Source organism: Phyllobates terribilis, unplaced genomic scaffold, assembly GCF_046119375.1.
Source record: "Phyllobates terribilis strain yellow unplaced genomic scaffold, ASM4611937v1 Scaffold_10__3_contigs__length_209671492, whole genome shotgun sequence".
Lineage (NCBI taxonomy): Eukaryota > Metazoa > Chordata > Amphibia > Anura > Dendrobatidae > Phyllobates > Phyllobates terribilis.
Window position 1 is genome coordinate 106,396,742 of NW_027362770.1, and position 24,765 is coordinate 106,421,506.

At 42.1% G+C, this 24,765-nt stretch overlaps 1 protein-coding gene across 4 annotated transcripts in view; it reads left to right on the forward strand.

Moving 5' to 3' along the window:
* LOC141164440 (protocadherin gamma-C5-like) overlaps window positions 1-24,765 on the forward strand; it is a 533,108-nt gene that overhangs the window by 149,923 nt on the left and 358,420 nt on the right. For 2 of the 4 annotated variants that reach the window (XM_073649724.1, XM_073649726.1), the window contains exon 1: window positions 4,499-7,074. The exons of the other annotated variants lie outside the window; for them this stretch is intronic. In XM_073649724.1, coding sequence (XP_073505825.1) covers window positions 4,690-7,074 — 2,385 coding nt within the window. In that variant the 5' untranslated portion in view covers window positions 4,499-4,689. Of the gene's footprint in view, window positions 1-4,498; window positions 7,075-24,765 lie in introns of those variants that run through there. 4 annotated transcript variants of the gene reach the window in all.

A 24,765-nucleotide genomic window follows, 5' to 3' on the forward strand; every position in this document is an offset into this window, starting at 1 on the left:
CACTGAACTGATCGTATTTTGAGGACTATAAGACGCATCCCATATTTTGGGGAGGAAAAATTTTTTTTTTTAATAAAATGTGGGACTGTCTTATAGTCCAACTTTATGGTATCTTGCCAGTGGGATGGCGTCGGTGGAGAGGGGTCACAGGAGGCAGGGTCCCTGCTGCAGGTGTGAGGGTATACTGTGGGCCTTAGGCTGGGAGGAGGGGTTGTTCTGGCAATGCGAGGCAGCAGATCCCTGGGCCTTAATAAAATGACGGCCATGAGGCAGGAGCGGAGACCCCACCCGGCGCATTGATTTCCCGGCGATGGGCGTCAGGAAAATGGCCTCCTCCGGCAGCGCATGAGCAGATTGAGATCTTGGCCGAGCCCCAGGCTTGCATCATCACCCCACTCCTGCTGCCGCCAGAGACTTTCTGCAGCAGGAACCCTGCAGCTTGTGACCTCGCTCCACCACCACCACAGCTCCTTCCAGTAAGTTATATTTGTACTAGAAGACACCCCCATTTTCCTTACAAATTTGGGTCAGAAAAATATGGTATTTTACTAGTAAGAATTGATAAAACCTTTAGCCATTTAAATGCACTGCCAGAGAAATGCACTGCTGCCTAGTTCTCCACTAGCAATACCAGCTGAATGCCAATGGTTTCCGCTCTGGGATTTCTCCAGACCCCAGAGAATAATAAACGTAATATGTAAAAAATGTGAAAATCGTTATACTCACCTCTTCGGTGCCTCCACTAAACACCACCTGTCCAGTCTTCGCCACATCTTCCGATCCCACACTGCTTTCATTGAAATCTTTGGTCCCCTTGTGCAAGACTTCTTGGTGTCATGGCGCACAGGAGGGTTCTGCACAGGTAGAATGATGCTGTTGACCTCCCACACACCTTCGCAAAACCCTCCATGACTCCTGGAATTCCAGGGAGGGTTTGGGAGGAGAAACGGGGAAGGAAAGATGAATCATGATGTGAGCATAACGATTTTTTGATTTTTTTTAACCATTTGGGGGCATATTATGGTTCAGAAAAATGGTGGTCAGCTTCTTTAAAGCTTCATGCCTACAAGATCTTTATCCACTGCTGTCTAACTCATAAGCAGTGAAGTGAAGCTGGCAAAGAGTAGGAGCTAGCAGCTTAACTAGTGATCAAACCTAGCATTAGTGCAGTACTTACAAGCACAATAGAAAAGAGCTTGTAGTTACTGCACAAGTTCAACCACCACTGGTAGGCAACAGCATAGTAAACCTCCTAGGCTGTAAACAAAAGAAAAGTAAAGCGTTAAAATCTCAAGAACTTCTCTAAATTGTAATAAAACGTAACGTTCAAAAGTGCTTATTTTTGCAAGCACTATCTAACAATACCCATCCACAAAGATGGGAATAACCCTATCATATCATTTATGTTGATTTGCAAATGGCGTTAGACAATGGTATGATTGTTTTTTTTTTCTCTATTAAACTTTTAACAAAAGTTAATAAAAATGTGTTTGGATATGTGTACGGCAAAGTGGCTCAAAAAAATACAGCTCATCTCATAAACAAAAAAACCTAGAAATGTCATTGTGTATAGCTGTTTTATATGTGGCGTATTTGCACTTTATTTAAGTTTGAATAATGTATAAATGCATGTCAGGGAAATATTAAGAAAATATTAACCATTTCTCCCAAACCCCTCTTCACCCCTCCCTTATCTACCATTTGTCACAAGAGAATAGCTGACAGTCCAGCATCTCTCTCTGCAAATTATCACCTACAGCAGAAGTGACTTGTAAAGCTATAACCTAACCTAACAGCGGCAGGGGATGATTAGACACTGGCTTGCGATCAATTTATATGTAGATGTTGAAGCTTGCTTCTCAGGATGAAAAAGGGAATTTAGTAGAGGGTCCCAGGATGCCTGGCACCGATACGAAATATGGAATAGCTCAAGTTTCATAATTCTGATAATAAGGGGACCGATATTTTTAGAGGCAGTGTCAGCCAAGGAACAAGATGCTTATTTTTTCGTAGCCATAAGCCCCTTTGGGGAGCTGTAGCGCCAGAGCAACAAAATAGCACATCACAACTATGCCATGTGTGGTCTCAAAATGAAAGTAAAATCATAATAGAAAATATGGTATCACTTTTGGGCTTCTGGGATCAACCAGTGATAAGTTACCCCAAAAAACAGATATATTAAATAAAATGTGCAGGCTAGAGTTCAGCCCCGTGATGTTAGCACAGGGGGTGGGTGGGCAGATCTTCACTTAGGCATAAAAGGGGGGATAGATGAGGATGCAAGGAAGAATGGCAGAGGATCCCCAAATCCAGGTGTGAAAAACTTACTGCATTATTCCCAAGAAGACTCATGGCTGTACTAGCTCAAAAGGGTGCTTCTATTCAATACTGAGCAAAGGGTCTGAATACTTATGTCCATGTGAAATTTCAGTTTTTATTTTTTAATAAATTTGCAAAAATTTCTACATTTCTGTTTTTTTTCAGTAAAGATGGGGTGCAAAGTGTACTTTAATGAGGAAAAAATGAACTTTTTAGAATTTACCAAATGGCTGCAATGAAACAAAGAGTGAAACATTTAAAGGGGTCTGAATACTTTCCGTACCCACTGTATGTATATATATATATATATATATATATATATATATATCCAGTACAGACCAAAAGTTTGGACACACCTCATTTAACGATTTTTCTGTATTTTCATGACTATGAAAATTGTACATTCACACTGAAGGCATCAAAACTAAGAATTGACACATGTGGAATTATATACTTAACAAAAAAGGTCATTTGGCATAGCACCCCATCACCCTCCCTCTTGGTCAAATAGCCCTTACACAGCCTGGAGGTGTGTTTGGGGTCATTGTCCTGTTGAAAAATAATTGATGGTCCAACTAAACGCAAACCGGAATAGCATGCCGCTGCAAGATGCTGTGGTAGCCATGCTGGTTCAGTATGCCTTCAATTTTGAATAAATCCCCAACAGTGTCACCAGCAAAGCACCACCACACCATCACACCTCCTCCTCCATGCTTCACGGTGGGAACCAGGCATGTAGAGTACATCCGTTCATCTTTTCTGCATCGCTCAAAGACACGGTGGTTGGAACCAAAGATCTCAAATTTGGACTCATCAGACCAAAGCACAGATTTCCACTGGTCTAATGTCCATTCCTTGTGTTCTTTAGCCCAAACAAGTCTCTTCTGCTTGTTGCCTGTCCTTAGCAGTGGTTTCCTAGCAGCTATTTTACCATGAAGGCCTGCTTCACAAAGTCTCCTCTTAACAGTTGTTGAAGAGATGTGTCTTCTGCTAGAACTCTGTGTGGCATTGACCTGGTCTCTAATCTGAGCTGCTGTTAACCTGCGATTTCTGAGGCTGGTGACTCAGATAAACTTATCCTCAGAAGCAGAGGTGACTATTGGTCTTCCTTTCCTGGGGCGGTCCTCATGTGAGCCAGTTTCTTTGTAACACTTGGTTTTTGCAACTGCACTTGGGGACACTTTCAAAGTTTGCCCAATTTTTCGGACTGACTGACCTTCATTTCTTAAAGTAATGATGGCCACTCGTTTTTCTTTACTTAGCTGCTTTTTTCTTGCCATAATACAAATTCTAACAGTCTATTCAGTAGGACTATCAGCTGTGTATCCACCAGACTTCTGCTCAACACACCTGATGGTCCCAACCTCATTTATAAGGCAAGAAATCCAATGTATTAAACCTGACAGGGCACACCTGTGAAGTGAAAACCATTTCTGGTGACTACCACTTGAAGCTCATCAAGAGAATGCCAAGAGTGTGCAAAGCTGTCATGAAAGCAAAAGGTGGCTACTTTGAAGAACCTAGAATATAAGACATATTTTCAGTTGTTTCACACTTTTTTGTTAACTATATAATTCCACATGTGGTAATTCATAGTTTTGATGCCTTCTGTGTGAATGTACAATTTTCATAGTCATGAAAATACAAAAAAATCTTTAAATGAGAAGGTGTGTCCAAACTTTTGGTCTGTACTGTATATATATGTATATATATATAGTCCTTCACTTTCAGTGTCTACCCCTGTGCACACATGCCAAATATTGTAATATAAATAGTATAGTATTTGTTAAAAAAAATCCCTCAGCAACAATTGCCATTTTACATTAAGTTGTCCACTTACAAAGCCCAAAGAGACTATTGTGTCCATGGCTTTACACACTTTCAGCCTTTTTCATAAATGCATATATATATATATATATACACATACAAGTTCTACTGAAGCTTATTGTACGCAGACTTCATTTCTATCCTATGATTTGCAAAAAGCTGATTGTAACAAGACAGTTGATTTAATTCTCTTGTATATATTGTGGAAACAGTGTTCCTGTTAAGCAATAATTTGAAAATGAAAATAGAAGCAAACTTGCTGCAGTTCCTTCCGCAGACTCTAAGTGCCACTGTTTGACTGTGTATTAGAAATGAATTCGAAGAGCTTTTTACCTGCCTCAGATTCATCGCAAAAACCTGCTGAAGAAAACACAATAAAGGACCTGCAGTCATCTCCATGGAGCTGGGTATTTTTCTACAGATACAATTTTGCATTTGATTTTTGTTTTTACTTTTCCATTTTGGAAAAATTTAAAGATATTACCAATCAGAAATATTTCTTTTCAAACGGATAAGAAGGTTGACTGCTCCCAAAAAAGGACAATGAAATGGCAAGTAGCATTTTTTCTTCTTCTCCTTATATTGGCACATACAGCTGCTCAGCTTCACTACTCAATACCTGAGGAACTGAAGCAAGGATCGACAATAGGAAACATAGCAAATGATCTAGGATTAAAAACAAAGGAATTGCAATTAAGAAATTTCCATATTTTTTCAAGAGGAAACACTCAGTATTTCAATATTAATATAGATAATGGAGAATTGTATGTGGCAGAAAAAATAGACAGAGAGGTTCTCTGTGGGACAAAACAAAATTGTCTCATCAGCTTTGAAGCTGTGATTGAAAATCCCTTACATCTATATACAATTAAAGTGGAAATTGAGGATGTAAATGATAATCCCCCGAGTTTCTCAGAAAATATTTTTGACACTGCAATTAGTGAGTCAGCTTTACCTGGAGTACGTTTAGCTTTGGGACTTGCACAGGATCCTGATATTGGAATAAATTCTGTACAGGACTATAGGATAAATGAGAATGAATACTTCTCACTGGGGATGAAATCGACCAAAGACGGAATGAAACATCCTGAACTTATTTTAGAGAAAGCTCTAGATCGAGAAAAGCAAAGTACGTATGACTTAATTCTAACAGCTTTTGATGGGGGAGCACCTCCTAAAACTGGGACTGCTCTTATAAAGATCGTCATCCAAGATGTGAATGATAATTTTCCCAAATTTAGTAAAGATATATATGAAACAAGTATAAATGAAAATGTCCCCATGGGTTTTGAGGCTCTTCAGTTAAATGCTGTCGATGAAGATGAAGGCTCAAATGCTCAAATAACATATGTATTCCGAGACATTTCTGAAAGTATCTCTTCAACCTTTAGAATAGATCCAGTAAATGGAAGCATTACTGTGATTTCAGATATTGACTATGAGGTCGCAGATAGATATGAGTTAACGGTGGAAGCTAAAGATGGTGGTAACCTGGCTGCTCACTGTAAGGTGTATATTGATGTGATTGATATTAATGATAACGCACCAGAAATAACTGTCACTTCCTTGTTAACTACAATTCCAGAAGATTCTCCTCCAGGTACAATAATAACACTTATCAATGTCCATGACATAGACAGTGAAGAGAATGGAGAGATCACTTGTGAACTTTCTGAGAATTTACCTTTCCAGTTAATTTCGACCTCTGGAAATTATTATAAATTGGTAACTACAGCTCTTGTTGACAGAGAGAACATTTCTCATTATAATATAACTATTACAGCTATGGATAATGGGTCTCCTCAATTATCTGCCAATAAAACCATTCAACTGAATATCTCTGATGTGAATGACCATCCTCCTGCCTTTGAGATGAAGAACTATATCGTCTATATACAAGAAAACAATCTGCAAGGGACTTCAATACATAGAATACATGCATCAGATGATGATGTCAATGACAATGCTAGAATTACATACTCTGTAATTAACAATAACATAGATAATATCCCTGTGTCATCTTATATTTCCATCAATTCTATAAGTGGAGTTCTCTACGCCCAGAGATCATTTGACTATGAACAGTTGTGGGAATTTCAGTTCCAGGTGATGGCTAAAGACAGTGGATCTCCTCCTCTAAGCAGTAATGTCACAGTGAGGATATGTATCATTGATAAGAATGATAATGCTCCGAAGATCCTCTACCCATCACCAGACACTGAGGGATCAGCATTATTTGAGTTTATTCCTCACTCTGCTGAGAAAGGTTATCTAGTCACCAAAGTGATTGCAGTGGACGCTGACTCTGGACACAACGCCTGGCTTTCCTATCATTTACTGCAAGTTCCTGATCCTTCTTTATTTGGAATTGGCCAATACACTGGGGAAGTAAAGATTGTGAGAGATCTTCAAGATGCAGACAATTTGAGACAAAAACTTGTGGTTCTAGTGAAGGATAATGGAGCCCCATCTTTGTCATCTACAGCCACTTTGAATTTAGTTGTGGCAGAGAATTTTCAACAAGTTGTGCCAGAAATAAGAAGACAACTGACTAAATCAGACACTAAATCTCCTGTAACTTTCTATCTAGTTATATCCATAACTCTGATTTCTTGTCTATTCATTATAACCGTTATCATCACAGTCATCTACAAATGCAGAAAAGACGACACACCGACTACATATGGGGCATATAGTAGAAACGTGTATCCTCAGTTCACCCTGGGATGTCCTTCTGAGATCAGTGATACAAGTTTACCTTTCCCATTCTCATATGATGTGTGTGTGACTCTGGACTCCAAGCAGAATGAAATCGCTTATCTGAAACCAGCGCAGAACGTCCCCACAGACAATCTCATAGACACCGGAGACTTGGGAGCAGTGAATGGATCTGCAAACACTGGCTTGCCATCAAACAATACTGATCAGGTATGTGAATACTAAAGTATTAACTTTGATCTTTCATAGGCACCATGTAATCATTATAACAATGTAAAATAATAATGTAAGGTAACATTTTGGCAGCACATTGGCTCAGTTATTAGCACTAATGTTTTGCAGTCCTGGCTTCAAATCCCACAAAGGACAACATCTGCAAAGAGTTTGCATGCTCTCTGTTCTGTTTGTTTGTTTGTGTGGGTTTACTCTGGACACTTGGGTTTCCTCCCACACTCAAATAATATACTAATAAAGAATTTAGATTGTGAGCCCCAATTTTTGCAGTGATGATGTTGTCTGTAAAGTGCTTTGGAAATATAAGTGTTCTATAAGATAGGAAAATAAATAAAAAATCTGTAAGTGGAGTTCTCTATGCCCAGAGATCATTTGACTATGAACAGTTGTGGGAATTTCAGTTCCAGGTGATGGCTAAAGACAGTGGATCTCCTCCTCTAAGCAGTAATGTCACAGTGAGGATATGTATCATTGATAAGAATGATAATGCTCTGAAGATCCTCTACCCATCACCAGACACTGAGGGATCAGCATTATTTGAGTTTATTCCTCACTCTGCTGAGAAAGGTTATCTAGTCACCAAAGTGATTGCAGTGGACGCTGACTCTGGACACAACGCCAGGCTCTCCTATCACTTACTGCAAGTTCCTGATCCTTCTTTATTTATCATTGGCCAATATACTGGAGAAATCAAAATTGGACGTGACATTCAGGACACATATACTGTAAGACAAAAGATTGTGGTTCTGGTGAAGGATAATGGAGTTCCGTCTTTGTCATGAACAGTTTCAATACAATTAGTTGTAGCTGAAAACTTTCAACAAGTTGTTCCAGAGATTAAGAAATAACCTAATATTTCTAATACATCTTCTAATGTAACTTTCTACTTGGTGGTTTCCATTGGTCTAATATCAGTTGTGTTCATTGCGACTGTACTGATCACCGTAGTCTTAAAATGCAGAAAATCCAATGTTCCAACAAGCTACGGGGCATATTGTAGAAACATGTATCCTCAGTTCACCCTGGGATGTCCTTCTGAGATCAGTGATACCAGTTTACCTTTCTCATTCTCATATGATGTGTGTGTGACTCTGGACTCCAAGCAGAATGAAATCGCTTATCTGAAACCAGTGCAGAACGTCCCCACAGACAATCTCATAGACACCAAAGATGCTGCTACTGCAAATAGTTTACAAGACAGGCTTCTAGATAATAATGTACATCAGATAAGTGGTGCAGGAAGCTTTATGTAGATAGTGATACTAATACAAAGGATTAGCTCTAAGAAATATTAAAAAGTAAATTACTGAAATTGTAATGCCAATAATTGGCTTTAACTAAGTTCTAAATGCTAATCTAAAGTTAGAAGTGAATAGTGGCCATATGAACATTGTTATAGCAAATATTAAAATCTCTGCAGCCACCATTGAGGGGGTCATTTACCCCCCTCCTACCCTCCTCCTCTCTCTTTTGCAGTAGGAGACAAGAGCTAGCAATTTAAGCTGCCTTTATGTAAAATGGCAGTGGACATAGGGAAGTGACAAATCCTAATTAAAATGCAGGAAGTCCTTTTGAAGCCCAGGTGACTGAAAGAAGATGTCTTTTGTGTGTAGAGAAAGAATTATAGAATAGACAGGAAAAGTCTTTCCAGGGGGGTTGGATAACAAAGGTCCTTATTTTTACACATAGACAGAGTAGTCGAAGAGGCCTTTTTTTTGTCCACAGGAAATACATCCTGGATTTAAATAACACTTGGGCTGCCTCAGAGGAAATATTATACATTTACAATAGACAGATGTCTGTGAAAGAAAATTGGGAATATCGGGGTTTGTGTAAATCCGATTATGATGAGACATACCTTTTTGGATTCAGGGTGGTGGGGGTGTGGGTGTTACTCAGGTGGTGATAAAAGGTCAAGCCAAATTATGATCATTGTTCCTGTGGTGAGATAAACATTGTATATGTATGAATCGCGTTCACTGAATGTCTCGAATTGAAGTGCTCTCCTTCTGCTAAACTGACTCATCTCTGTGATCCGTGTAGTAAGTTCTTTTGTTAATCCCTTTTATTTTCTGTAACTGTATATGCTATATTGTTTTGTCCCCTTTGTAAAATCTTTTGCATATTTTTGATAAACACTGCCTCCTTTTAGATTAAATATAAATATGCTACTTACCAGTCATCCTGTAAAAACGATTGGTGGTGGAAGCTAATAATCTCCATTGGGTTATCGTGGAGTTAGCAGTGACCGCACAGGGGTATATACATTTTCCATGCATTGGAATCGGAGGTGTATATACCTTACGCTGACTGTTAGTTTTCCGATAACTGGCCTATTGGTGGAAATGGCCTCCAGCCTCCTCCGTTAACCGTCGGCCAATCGTGTCATTTTCCAGGCGATAGGGGCAGCCGAGATCTGTTTGCTCCAAAGATAACAGCAGGTGAATTGAGATACTTCCCCCCTGGCTGCGATCTTTGATAAACATTTTAAAGAGAAAAATAATCCTCCTTTTGGGACTTCCACTAACTCAGGATCATGTAAGTCATCACGTTTTTACATATGGGAGTAGTGGCGTGGCTTTATAGATGCTTTAGATCAGTGTTTCCCAAACCCCATCCTCACGGCCCCCCACAGGTCATGTTTTCAGGATCTCCTTAGTCTTACACAGGTGATTGAAGTATCATCAAGGCATCAGGAATTCTCTCACCTGTGCAATACTAAGGAGATCCTGAAAACATGACCTGTGGGGGGCCTTGAGGATGGGGTTTGGGAAACACTGCTTTAGATGCTTCTCCCTCTAAACAAAATTCTAACTATTTTGTAAAGATTTGTTGTACCAGTTGTGAAAATCTAGAGTAGAAACCATATGCAAATCAACCTGGAAGTGCACTGAGCCAGATCAATGCTCCTGGACTGCTTGATGCAAGTGTATTGACACACCTCAGTGCACTCCCAGCCTGATTTGCCTATGGCTTCTACTCTAGATTTCTCATTACTGGTATAATGCATGTTTACAAAATAAGTATTTCTATAGTTGGTTAAGCACCTGTTCAATCATACCATTACTTCCATAAGTAAAAATATGTTGACAAGTTCACTTTAAATATGTGTATTTACTGGATAATGCATATGGATTAATTTTTCCATAGGTAGAAAATACTAATTATATTTGATCCTCTCACAATGAATGTGCTGTAATTAGATTGTACCTACAATTAAGTTATTTTCATATATTATATATCGACAAACATTAGATATTGATCCCCTATGCATGAATGCATGTGCATTGGCAATGAGCAGTTGCCAGACACCTTTGGTGGCAGCTAATTTAGAACGAAATCAAAGGATTGGTTATTATTAAATCCAACTTTTCTGATCCTTCTTTTCTCAGATATCTGCTGTTGGGGGTGAGCTGTGACACCCATATATACATTAGATTGTTGGTCATTTAACCCAAGATTGACATCTCCATCATACATTCATCTGGTGATTATGGTTATTAATGAAATCGTAGGCACACAGAAGTTGTTATCTATCAGCAGTTCTCTGATCAGCTTTATCTCAGTAGTTTAACAATGAGAATACTTTAAATCATGGTATTGAACTCATAATTGATCACAGCATTGAATCAATGATCCAGCTATTAGTATAAAATAGTTCACAATTGTACATTTTTATTTTTATTTCTATTTTAATATTAAATGAAATGTCCTCTGCTATAACTCATTTCTTCTTCTGTAATATGATGTGTTTATTGGAGAAGGCAGTTGGACTAAATGTCTTTTATACTGTACGACAAGTGCTATGTGTCAAAAAATACATTTTATTACAGAATAACCATTGTTTATCTTTTTACCAAAGTTTTCTGCCTAAGCCAATTTGCCTACCATTAAGTCATTATTAGTTGACTGAAGCTGGTTGTCTACTTCCAACATACTTATCCATGTATCATTTTAGTATAGCCTATGCACTAGAGATGAGCGTTGTTCTACTCGAACTGTTCGCCAATCTCAAATTCGAGCTGTTTTGGGCGGTGTTCGAGCCGTTCGGCGAACACGAACAATTTGAGAAAAATTCGGCTGTTCGAGGTTATGTTCGATAACTGTTCGTGCACCAAAATCATAACTGGATTTTTTCTCAGTAATGATGAAAATTAATGTTAATACGCAGTTTGAGTGTACAGCGGGGTGGGGGGAGGGGCAGGGGATGGATCTCTGCAGGAACAATGAAGATCTCCATTTTTTTTTTCTCTTTCCCGCATTTACAGTGGGGAGGTGCAATCTGTCAGCCTATCAGCAGCGCACACACGGAGCGAAGTGCTTTTTTTCACACAAGCAAGGGCATGTGTCATTGGCAGTGTATGTCACATGTCCTTGCCCTATAAGACCAAGCCATTTTCCCCGTCGCCACCATTTTCTCACTGCTGCAGCTGCGTGTTAGACGGCACCGCTGTTGCTGTGTGCGCTATACCTTGTTAATTTCAAGCCAATTTTTGCACAAATCTACAGATAGCTTGGGAGTAGGGAATAGTTGTGATTGCAGTCCTTTTAAGGACTAGCTTACAGCATTTCCTATGACTTTTATCAGGCAGGTCTGTGCTCTTAAATAGATAGGTTGTGGGAGTAAAGACTAATTGTAATTGGAGTCCTTTTCAGGACTAGGTTACATCAGATCCAATCAGTTTTTGCCAGGCAGGTCTGTGCCAGTGCTGTGCAAGTTTTTTTCACAGCATTTGGCTGAATCTAGCAAAGCTAATCCTTTTTGGCCTATTGCAGAGTGTGTTAGTCAGTGGAGTAGCCTATCTGTGTTGCAAGATATACCACCTGTGTATAGAATACCAATTTTTTTACTGCACCTAGTGAAGTAAAATCTTTTGGGCATAGCATCATTCTATTAGTCCATCTATACTGACCTCCATCAGGTTGCAAATTGAATATACTTTTTTTCTGCATCTACCTCTGAAAAAATATTGGGCTTCTAGCTGTGTGTGGGACTTGTTCTATTAATCCATCTATACAGACCTCCATCAGGTTGCAAACTGAATATATTTTTTTCTGCATCTACCTCTGAAAAAATATTGGGCTTCTAGCTGTGTGTGGGACTTGCTCTATTAATCCATCTATACAGACCTCCATCAGGTTGCAAACTGAATATATTTTTTTCTGCATCTACCTCTGAAAAAATATTGGGCTTCTAGCTGTGTGTGGGACTTGTTCTATTAATCCATCTATACAGACCTCCATCAGGTTGCAAACTGAATATATTTTTTTCTGCATCTACCTCTGAAAAAATATTGGGCTTCTAGCTGTGTGTGGGACTTGTTGTATTAGTCCATCTATACTGACCTCCATCAGGTTGCAAACTGAATATATTTTTTTCTGCATCTACCTCTGAAAAAATATTGGGCCTTCTAGCAGTGTGTGGGACTTTCTCTATTAGTCCATCTATACTGACCTCCATCAGGTTGCAAATTCAAAATAATTTTTTGTCTGCATCTAGCTCTGAAAAAATATTGGGCTTCTAGCTGTGTGTGGGACTTGTTGTATTAGTCCATCTATACTGACCTCCATCAGGTTGCAAACTGAATATATTTTTTTCTGCATCTACCTCTGAAAAAATATTGGGCTTCTAGCTGTGTGTGGGACTTGTTCTATTAATCCATCTATACAGACCTCCATCAGGTTGCAAACTGAATATATTTTTTTCTGCATCTACCTCTGAAAAAATATTGGGCTTCTAGCTGTGTGTGGGACTTGTTCTATTAATCCATCTATACAGACCTCCATCAGGTTGCAAACTGAATATATTTTTTTCTGCATCTACCTCTGAAAAAATATTGGGCTTCTAGCTATGTGTGGGACTTGCTCTATTAATCCATCTATACAGACCTCCATCAGGTTGCAAACTGAATATATTTTTTTCTGCATCTACCTCTGAAAAAATATTGGGCTTCTAGCTGTGTGTGGGACTTGTTCTATTAATCCATCTATACAGACCTCCATCAGGTTGCAAACTGAATAGATTTTTTTCTGCATCTACCTCTGAAAAAATATTGGGCTTCTAGCTGTGTGTGGGACTTGTTGTATTAGTCCATCTATACTGACCTCCATCAGGTTGCAAACTGAATATATTTTTTTCTGCATCTACCTCTGAAAAAATATTGGGCCTTCTAGCAGTGTGTGGGACTTTCTCTATTAGTCCATCTATACTGACCTCCATCAGGTTGCAAATTCAAAATAATTTTTTGTCTGCATCTAGCTCTGAAAAAATATTGGGCTTCTAGCTGTGTGTGGGACTTGTTGTATTAGTCCATCTATACTGACCTCCATCAGGTTGCAAATTAAAAATAATTTTTATCTGCATCTACAGTACCTCTGAAAAAATATTTGGGCTTCTAGCTGTGTGTGGGACTTGTTCTATTAGTCCATCTATATTGATCTCCATCAGGTTGCAAATTGAATATAATTTTTATCTGCATCTAGCTCTGAAAAAATATTTGGCCTTCTAGCAGTGTGTGGGACTTTCTCTATTAGTCCATCTATACTGACCTCCATCAGGTTGCAAATTGAATATAATTTTTATCTGCATCTAGCTCTGAAAAAATATTTGGCCTTCTAGCAGTGTGTGGGACTTTCTCTATTAGTCCATCTATACTGACCTCCATCAGGTTGCAAATTAAAAATAATTTTTATCTGCATCTACCTCTGAAAAAATATTTGGGCTTCTAGCAGTGTGTGGGACTCATTGTATTAGGCCATCTATACCAAGCTCCACCAGCTTTGAAATTAATAATAATTTTTAGCTGCATCTAGCCCTGAAAATAATTTTTCCCAATAGTGGTAGCAATAGAAATATGGGGCGCGCGCCTGGCTAACAAAAATATACGCTTCATAACACAAAACACCAGCCTAGCGCACTGCATTATTAAGATGGCATCATCGTCTCTCCCAGTGCTAGGCCTACTACGCAGGCTAGTATTCCTGTGCCTAAAACACAATGTATGGGTCCGCGCTAGCCACTATGCTGAGGGGTATAAAGCTGCTGCTAATGCTTTATAACAATTCAATTGGCAGATTTTCACAGAGCTCTTCCACAACGCCCACCCATCGGGCAACAGTTGCCCACCCTCCTTATGGGATCTAGTGGCGAATAGTTGATGCCATTAATCAGAGCGTCAGTTGCCCCGTCAACGTGGCAAGCATACGGTAAGGCATGGGAAGAGTGGACACGACTAGTAGCAGGCAGACAGGTTGACCAATGTGAACAAGCCAGATCACAAGTCACCATAGAATTTCTCCACCAGCTAATGATGAGGGGCATATCAGGGGCGTCAGCACAGCGGTGTCTGACCGGAGTAGCATTTCACTTCCAACTACTGAATTGTGGAGATGTGACAAAGATTCATCATCAGACAATCCATAAAAGGGTGGAAAAGGGGTCAGCCAAGTCAGGAATGTAGACGTTCCGTCCCGTGTCACTAAAACTGATTTCTCACATCTTATCCCTAGCACCATTAACATGACACTCACAATTTGAAGCAACACAAATGTCTACTGCATTTGTGATCGCCTTCTTCAGGGCGCTATGTATAAGCGAATTAGTCCCTCAATCCAAAATTACCACCAGTGGACGCTTATTACACCAGGAAGTAGTCATAGCCAATAATGCAATACGTGTACGCATACACCAATCGAAAACGGTTCCAGCGGGCAGGGGTACTTGGGTACGTCTACAACCCACAAACGGTACACTGAGTCAGGTAACAATAGTAAAAACATATCTAACCATGAGATCACAAAGTAATTTCTTCGTATCACACATTGATGGAACACCATTATCAAGATACCTGTTCCAAGCTATATTTAATAAATGCATAACATCGGCAGGGAACCACCCCAAAGATTACGGGACACACTCATTCCGCATAGGTGCGGCCACGGAAGCAGCAAGAGCAGGACTGTCAGAAACGGAAGTTCAGAGGATAGGGAGATGGCGATCCACGTGTTTGGCGAGATACATAAGACCGGACTTGTTATCCTAACGTGGTTTGTTTCTTTTACAGGTGACGCTAAGCCAACAGTGTGAGTGATAGACCACTCGTATATATATTGGGCACAAAAAAGGGCGAAAGTCCGCCCAGGCGGGAGGAAATTAGAGTTTCATAACACATATTTCAACTGGAGAGGTATTAGAGGCCTGCTATGGCCACAGGTACTAATGGAGGTAATCAAGGTAGGGAGAGAGGCAAGAGGTCCGGTCATCTTAGTTATACAGGCCGGGGGAAACAACCTAGGTCATTACAAGAGCGCATAACTAATGTCAATAATGAAACTAGACACTGAGCACTTCAGAGAATTTTTCGCAAAATTAGCTATAGTATGGTCAGAGATTGTGCCGATAGCGGTATGGCAAGGTGCGCGAGACATCACGGCCATCGAATGGACAAGGCGGGTAATAAATATTCGGATGGCAAAATTTAGAAGAGACAGAGGCGGTGTAGTGATACGACACCGACAACTGGAAGGAGATAAAGCAGGCCTCATACGGCCCGACGGTGTTCACTTAATAGATATTGGACTGGACATATTCCTGTCAGGACTCCAGGACGGAGTGGAACAAGCGTTAAGAGTGATGGGTGGGGGTCAGAGTCCTGCATACGAGTACGCTGGATCCTCCGTGGCCTGGAAATAGAAAGGACATGTTGGAGAGTTACACTTGTTGGCCAACTTGCCGGAGTGGGGACCCAGGGCATGCTGCAACAAGCTGAATTATTTTAGAAATAAAATGCCTTTCTAATGGAATGAGTATAAAGAGTTAATAAAGCTGTGACCGATCCTCACCCATCCAGTTGTAAGAGTTACATTATTGGGTTGTCCATGAAAGGGGGGCGGTAGGGGGGCTGAGCATCTGGGTTTGGTTGGGGGTCCCCACGGTCTGCCTAGGCTAGATTAATTTAAAAATTCTTATTAGATACACAGGCGGTGCAGCTTGCTTCGCAGCTGGGCTACTACGCCCAAAGTATTGCCTAGGCTAGATGCAGTTAAAAATTCTACGCTGACTAGCAGACACTGAAGATTTGGAGCAGACCTCTGAGTAAACAGCTCTTCAGACTCAACCATCTGTGTTACCCCAAGCCATAGTGTATGTAGTTTCTTACAGTTAAAAGTGGGGGGTGCGACCCAACCCACCTGGAATTGACGATGCCAATGTCACGTAAGACACAGCAAGGGGACTCCCAAAATTGTGGCACAGACACCACTTAACCCTAGAACGCATACCTGTGGCCTTGCAGGCCCGCCCAGTTAATTGTTTTCTATTTTCTGCAAGATTGCTTTAGTTAGAATTTTTAAACTCTAGGTATTCTTCATGGATATAGTTGTTAGTTATTTGAGTTTGAGTTATTCCATGTTATTTGCACACGGGCCTAAAGGGCCCCAGGTATGTGAAAGTGTAGATTTTTATGGTCATGCGTTCTAGGGTTAAGTGGCATCAATTGCCCCACTGTTGCTTAAAACGGTTGGTGAGGTGATTTTACCAAATCCCCAAACTTTTAGTCTCCCAAGGATGACACAGGGGTAGAAATGTCCTTGCGAATCCATGATTTGATCATCTTTATGAACGTGAGTCTGTCTACATTCTCAGTGGACAGCCGCGTGCGCTTATCTGTCAGCACACCACCAGCAGCGCTGAACACACGTTCAGAGAGAACGCTGGCTGCATGGCATGACAAGATCTCCAAGGCGTGAGTGGCGAGCTCCGGCGATTTTTCAAGATTGGAATACCAAAATGAGCAAGGGTCCAGTGACACAGTCATGGCTTCGATGTTCACTTGGAGATTCTCCTGTACCATCCTCTCTAGGCATTGACTATGTGTCAGACTTCTTGTCTCCTGTGGCCTTGCAAAGGATGGTCTAAAAAAGTGGTGAAACAATTCCACAAAATTGCTGTTACCAGCAGATACTGTGTTACTGTTACTGTTTGAGTGATGAAGACTCCCACCGTTGGCAAGTTAGAACTGTGAGATTCACTACGTGCACCACTGGTGTTTTGTGGAAAAGCACATGTAAGATTCTGCAACAGATACTCCTGCATTCGTCAATCCCTTTTTATGGCAGGAATTATTTCGGCAAATATACTTTTGTACCGGGGATCTAAGAGTGTGGCAACCCAGTAGTCGGGATTACTTCGAATTCTGACAATCCGGGGGTCATGTTGCAGGTAGTGCAGCAAGAAGGCACTCATGTGTCTTGCGCATCCAGAAGGACCAAGTCCTTGTTGTGTTGGTAGCGAGGTAAGAATCATGCTTCCTTCCTCTGCCCTCTCCCTCCAACCTCGCACAACAGAAATGTGATCAAGGTCTCCCTCATCTGATGAGTCTTACATGCCCATTGCCAGTTCGTCCTCCACTTCTTCCTCGGCTCCTGCACCTTCCTCAACAGTTTGGCTGCTACCATGCGCCCTGGTTAATCCCTCTCCCCCACCCTCCCATGCCTGCCGACTTGGTGCTGCCAACCGTCTGGACCTTGGAGATGTTATCCCTTCCGCATACGACTCCTCCTCTACTTCCTCCACCTCCTCTTGTCCCACCACCTGACTCCGAATTCTGTTTAACATGTGCTCCAGCATGTAAATCACCGTAATAGTCATGCTGATAATGGCATCGTCAGCACTAAACATCTTCGTCGCCATTTCAAGACTGTGCAGAAGGGTGCATAGGTCCCTGATCTGAGACCACTCCTCCAGCGTGATTTGCCCCACCTCTGGATCTCGTTGGCCCAGGCTATACGTCAGAACGTATTGCACTAGGGCTTGTCGGTGCTGCCACAGTCGCTGCAACATGTGCAGAGTTGAATTCCACCGTGTCGGCACATCGCATTTCAGCCGGTGAACTGGCAGGCCCAACGACTTCTGTAGAGATGTAAGTCATTGAACTGCGGGATGCGAATGGCGCAAGTGAGCACACAGCGACCGTGCACTCTGCAGAAGGCCATCTAGTCCGGGATAGTGGGCTAAAAATTGCTGGACAACCAGGTTCAACACGTGAGCCATACAAGGCACGTGTGTGACATTGCCCCGGCGAAGTGCCGCACCCAGGTTTGCAGCATTGTCGCACATGGCCTTCCCTGGTTGCAGGTCCAGTGGAGACAACCTTTCATGAAACTGGGTCTCCAGAGCTGACCAAAACTCCTCAGCTGTGTGACTCACATTTCCCAGACATTTCAAAGTAAACACTGATGCGTTGAGCCCTGCTGCCAGCATAGTAAGGAGGTGTGCAGGATTCCTTCTGCGCAGTTAGAAAGCAGGTGGCATTACCAGACAGGCTTTGGGTGCAGGTGGAGGACCGAGAGGAGGTTGAGGAGGCAGAAGCAGTGGAGGAAGTTCGAGATAAAGAGGATTAACACACAACTCGTAGGGACGGTAAGACTTGGACAGCAGCCCCTTGTCCTGCTGTCACCATAGTTACCCAGTACCCAGTCAGCGACATGTAACGCCCCTGTCCATGCCTTCTCGTCCAAGTGTCTGTGGTGAAGTGCACCCTGTCACACACAGAGTTTCTCAAAGAAGCGGTGATGTTGTGTGCGACATGCTAGTGGAGCGCAGGCACACCTTTCTTTGAGAAGTAGTGCCGACTGGGCATCTGGTACTGGGGCACTGTGACGGACATAAGGTCTTGAAAATCCTCTGTGTCCTCCAGGTGGAAAGGCAGCATTTCTGTAGCCAACAGCTTGCAGATGGTGAAATTCAACCTCTTAGCTTTCTCATGGCTAGGAGGAAATGGTCTTTTACTTTTCCACATCTGAGGGACCGAGGGCTGGCTGTTGTGCTTAGACGGTGTTGAGTAGGGTGTCCCCGGCTACTGCCGGTCTGTGAGGAAGATGCAGGCGGACATGTTAGGTTGCCTTGATCCAAAGGTGGTGCTCTCGATGTCGGAGAGCGCTCAACACTAGCAGGTGTTTCCACTTCCCAATGAACTGACGACCTGCCAATCACACTGGCTGTTGCGGGTAAAGAGGTGGCAGGTCTGCGTCCAAAAACATGTGTGACTGCTGTCCCCCCAGTCACAGAGGATGAAGAGGCTGCGAATGCACAAGATGGGGCAGACGGTGGTTGGCCCAGCCGGCTAGGCCGCATTGTAGCACAGTGAGCTTCCCACTGCAACTTATGCTTCATATCCATGTGACGGTACATGCATGAAGTACTCAAACTATGTATTTTTTGGCCTCTACTTAGCTTTTGCTGACAAATATTACAGATAACACGAGTTGGGTCATCCTTATCGATCTGAATAAATGCCCAGGCTATGCAAGGCTTAGAGCTCATGTGACCTGAAGAGCCACTACGACTTGTGGTCAGAGGCAGAGTTGTGGTTGAGGATGCAGTTGTTGACGTGCTTCCAGTACTCCGTCTCTGTTCAGGAAGGCGCAACCTAACCTCATCGTCAATAGCATCTGTGATGCCCCGCTGCGCTTGGTATCACAGATCCTACAAGAGTGCATTGATGGAATCCTCCGCAAGAGGCCCCCATAAACATTCACACATCTCCACCTTCCACCTCAGACCAGCAGAGGGAACCCGTTAGGGATATAAATAGGGAAGGTGGAGCTAGGCAGTTCAGTTCCTCTGAAGAGTTCCTGCAGTAGAGAAGCCTAAGAGAGGTCAGTCTGCAGTGGAGCTCAGTCTAGTCTAGAGAACGCAGTTAATAGTTCAGCAGTGGAGCACGAGGCTCCTGCTTGCTAGATTCAGGGAGCCCAGATAGAGCTTAAGGTGTGCCGGTGCCGTAAGATCAGTGAAGCGCGGCAAGCTGCCGTTAGTGTGTATAGCCTAGTGAGGGCCCGAGTAGGCCGAAGGCGAGTGGCGAGTTAGTACATAAGGGGCAGAGGAGCTTAACCAGCTCACCCCGAAGCATTTACCGGACACAGGATCCGAGCTTACCGGTATCTCTATGACCCAGTAAGGCATAACCGGAATCCCTGGAGAACTACAAGTCCCAGGATCGCTAAGGTGCTGATATGTAACAGAGCCAGGAGATGCTTAGGCCCCGCATACTGGGAGCGTGAACTCCAAGAGAAGGCCCTACCACAAGGTCAGCCAGCGCAGGACAGAGACAAAGTTAGGCCTAGCTCCAGGCAGGTCAGAAACTTACTACGCAGAGGCAAGAAACAGGAGGCCCTACACCCGCTCATTGGGGAGGATCCTGATATGCACCCTTCACCCTACAGTGCTCCGGGATGTGCCTGAATTTCCACCAGTAAAAGGTACTGAAGTGACTACCGTGTCCGTTCCCGTTCTGGCTCTGACCCAGCTGGGTCTCGCCTGTCCTGCATTCCCCCTGCATACGCTGCCCTGAGACCTAGCTCCACCTGTGGGGAGCTATACCATCGAGCTGCCTTATCACCGGCCTCAGTGGACTGCTGCAGCGCTGGTGCTTGTCACCAGATACCACAGGTGGCGTCATGAACTCTTATAAAATTAACAATTATCCACCCTTTTAAAGAGAGACCCCAGGGTACGGGCCAGGGAGCTGACCACCGCGACATCCCCAAGGCCAGGCAAATGCCCGGGTACCGAGTCATCCCCATCCCCAGGGCTAGTCACATCCTCCTCCACCTCCTCTGCTGACCTCATCGACTGTCTGACTGTGGGTTGACAGTAAGTGGGATCTCCAACCTCGTCATCATCACCCTGTGTGTTATCACACCCGTCGCCCTCAGAGCCAACCTCTTCCTGCCCTGACCGAAAAGTCAAGTTGTCGCTCCAATTAGGTATTTGAGTCTCATCATCGTCTTCATCATTGTCTCCACCAACAGGAGTTACAGTTTGGGAACAAGGGTCTACATTATGCTCAGAACCTTCTTCATCTGGTCCTGGATCCAACTTATAAAGATTCTGGGCATCGGATCAGATCATTTACTCATCTGGATTAACAGAAGCTCTGGAGCAGACCTCCGTTTCCCAGGCTATAGTATGAGTAAACAGCTGGGCAGACTCAGCCATCTGTGTTACCCCATACTCAGACGGGCAGCTGGAGACTTGGGAGCTGTGAGGAAGCAAGTGCGATTGGGGTGACACCTCTGAGGACTGGAGTATTTGTGATGTTGAAATTGAGGTGATAGAGAGCCCACTTGAAGGAGCACTTGATATCCGTTGAAGCACCTGCTGTTTTTGTGCCTCATCTAGAATTTGTAGCGATGGGCGTGTCCGTAAGAATGGGATCGTATCACATTGTCCACGAAAAGAAGTCGACATCTTAGTTTGGCTGGAAGATGGTCTTTCTTCTGCAGATGTTACTCCCCCCCCCCACCGTGGGGAGCCTCAACCCACCGGCGGACAGGCACCAGTATTGGGATAGGGGGGCTGGCCGTCAGGGTCCACCGCGGCTCTGGCACGAACCCGGCGACACAGAGGTGGCACAGGCAGGAACGGACTGGCCGTGTCGGCTTCTCACTTTTTGGATTTTAGAAGGGCATGACATGCCTATATCTGTGTCTCCCCCTCCTTTTACTCCTCCACCTCTTTTCTTTTCGCATGACTATATGTACTTGTCACTTTTCCATGTGTTAGTTGTGTCTTCTGAGCAGTTTGTCAGCTTTTGGACACCTTTGAAGGTGTTTTCTATGTGTTTCTATGTGTTTTTGTTTGCCTGCCATTGGTTTTAACGGTGTTCGAAGGTGTTCGACGAACAGTTCGACGAACAGTTCGGCGAACACACGGGTGTTCGACGAACCGAACCGAACTCGAACACTACAGGGGTGGCTCAACACTACTATGCACTGAGAACATATAGTTCTCAGGTTGGCACTTTAGCCTATTAACTAAAGGAAATGTATGATCATCTATGGGACCGATTCTTCAGGACTGGAGATTTTCTTGGCAATCTTGAAGAGGGGGCATGGTGGAGTCAAATGCTCCTGATTCATGAAGAGGGTTCTCCTCTTCATGAATGTGGAGCATCTGATGAGTGGCATATGCCTCCGTGCACTACGTCAGAAATCTGACTCCAGTCAGAGACTGCAGTCAGATTTCTGGCAAATGGAACACCATAGCTTGTCATGAATTAGACAAGCCGTGGTGTCCCTCCCCCACCACGTCCCCATCACACCCCAGCTCAGCCCATTTTGCTAGAACTGTGAGAAACTGGCGTGAAAATGCCAAAAGTAGCAACAATGCTTTATATTACTATGTCAGCAAAAAAAAAAAAAGTTGTGGCTCTATGAACGTCACAATAAAAAAGTGAAAAAAGGGTCTGTCATAAAGTCGAAAACTGGCTGTGACAACAAGGGATTAAACAATGCATGAGCAAAATATACAATTTCTAGTTTTCAAGGACCGTTAGCCTCAAAATGTGTCTATGATACCCTGTTTCCGTGAGTACATTTTATCTAGTTTAGCTGATATTAGCAAAATATTATTTTTTAAAACTGGCATTTAGCTGGCAAATAACAAGTAATATAACTTATTGGAAAGCTATAGATTATATTAGCTGCATTGATTCTCCTTATTGCTTCACAAATCTATTGAGTTTATCACTGAAGATATTCGTGAGCTGTATTCTATTGGGTGGATGTACGTATTTTCTTTTCTTGAATGAGTGAATTAGGATCAGTCTTGCAGTTCCTCCCGCAGACTCTGAGAGCCACTGTTTGATTGTGTATTGGAAATGAGATCTCAGGGCTCAATACCTGCTACATTTTCATAGCTAAAATCTGCAGGACAACACTATAAAGGATCTCAATTCATCCATTTGCAGCTGGATTTTTCCTTCTGACACAAATTTGAATTTGGATTTTCTTCTTTTTTTTCATTTGGATTTACTGATAGACATTACCATTCACAAATATATCTTTTGAAATCCATAAGAAGATTGATCATTCCAGAAAAAGGACAATGAAATGGCAAGTAGCAATGTTTCTTCTTTTCCTTATATTGGCACATACAGCTGCTCAGCTTCACTACACAATACCTGAGGAACTGAAGCAAGGATCGACAATAGGAAACATAGCAAAGGATTTAGGATTAAAAACAAAGGAATTGCGATTAAGAAATTTCCATATATTATCAAGAGGAAGTATTCAGTATTTCAATATTAATATAGATAATGGAGAATTGTATGTGGCAGAAAGAATAGACAGAGAGGTTCTCTGTGGGACAAAACAAAATTGTCTCATCAGCTTTGAGGCTGTGATTGAAAATCCCTTACATCTATATACAATTAAAGTGGAAATTGAGGATGTAAATGATAATCCCCCATTTTTTTCAAAAAGTATTTTTCACACTGCAATTAGTGAATCGGCTTTACCTGGAGTACGTTTAGCTTTGGGACTTGCACAGGATCCTGATATTGGAATAAATTCTGTACAGGACTATAGGATAAATGAGAATGAATACTTCTCACTGGGGATGAAATCGACCAAAGATGGAACCAAACACCCTGAACTTATTTTAGAGAAATCTTTGGATAGAGAAAAGCAAAGTACGTATGAATTATCCCTAACTGCTTCAGATGGTGGGACACCACCTAAAATAGGGATTGCCCTCATAAATATTGTTGTTCAAGATGTGAATGATAATTTCCCCAAATTTAGTAAGGATATATATGAAATAAGTATAAATGAAAATGTCTCAATTGGTTTTTCGGTTCTCCAGTTGAATGCTATGGATGAAGATGAAGGTTTAAATGCACAAATAGGATATTCATTCAGTGATGTTCATGAAAATACCTACTCAGTGTTTAGTTTAGATCCAGTAAATGGAAGTATCTATGTGATTGGAACTATTGACTATGAGGTCGCAGATAGATATGAGTTAACGGTGGAAGCTAAAGATGGTGGTAACCTGGCTGCTCACTGTAAGGTGTATATTGATGTGATTGATATTAATGATAACGCACCAGAAATAACTGTCACTTCCTTATTAACTACAATTCCAGAAGATTCTCCTCCAGATACAATAATAACACTTATCAATGTCCATGACATAGACAGCGAAGAGAATGGAGAGGTTACTTGTGAACTTTCTGAAAATTTACCTTTCCAGTTAATTTCGACCTCTGGAAATTATTATAAATTGGTAACTACAGCTCTTGTTGACAGAGAGAACATTTCTCATTATAATATAACTATTACAGCTATGGATAACGGGTCTCCTCAATTATCTGCCAATAAAACCATTCAACTGAATATCTCTGATGTGAATGACAATCCTCCTGCCTTTGAGATGAAGAACTATATCGTCTATATACAAGAAAACAATCTGCAAGGGACTTCAATACATAGAATACATGCATCAGATGATGATGTCAATGACAATGCTAGAATTACATATTCTATACTTAGTAATAACATAGATAATATCCCTGTGTCATCTTATATTTCCATCAATTCTATAAGTGGAGTTCTCTACGCCCAGAGATCATTTGACTATGAACAGTTGTGGGAATTTCAGTTCCAGGTGATGGCTAAAGACAGTGGATCTCCTCCTCTAAGCAGTAATGTCACAGTGAGGATATGTATCATTGATAAGAATGATAATGCTCCGAAGATCCTCTACCCATCACCAGACACTGAGGGATCAGCATTATTTGAGTTTATTCCTCACTCTGCTGAGAAAGGTTATCTAGTCACCAAAGTGATTGCAGTGGACGCTGACTCTGGGCACAACGCATGGCT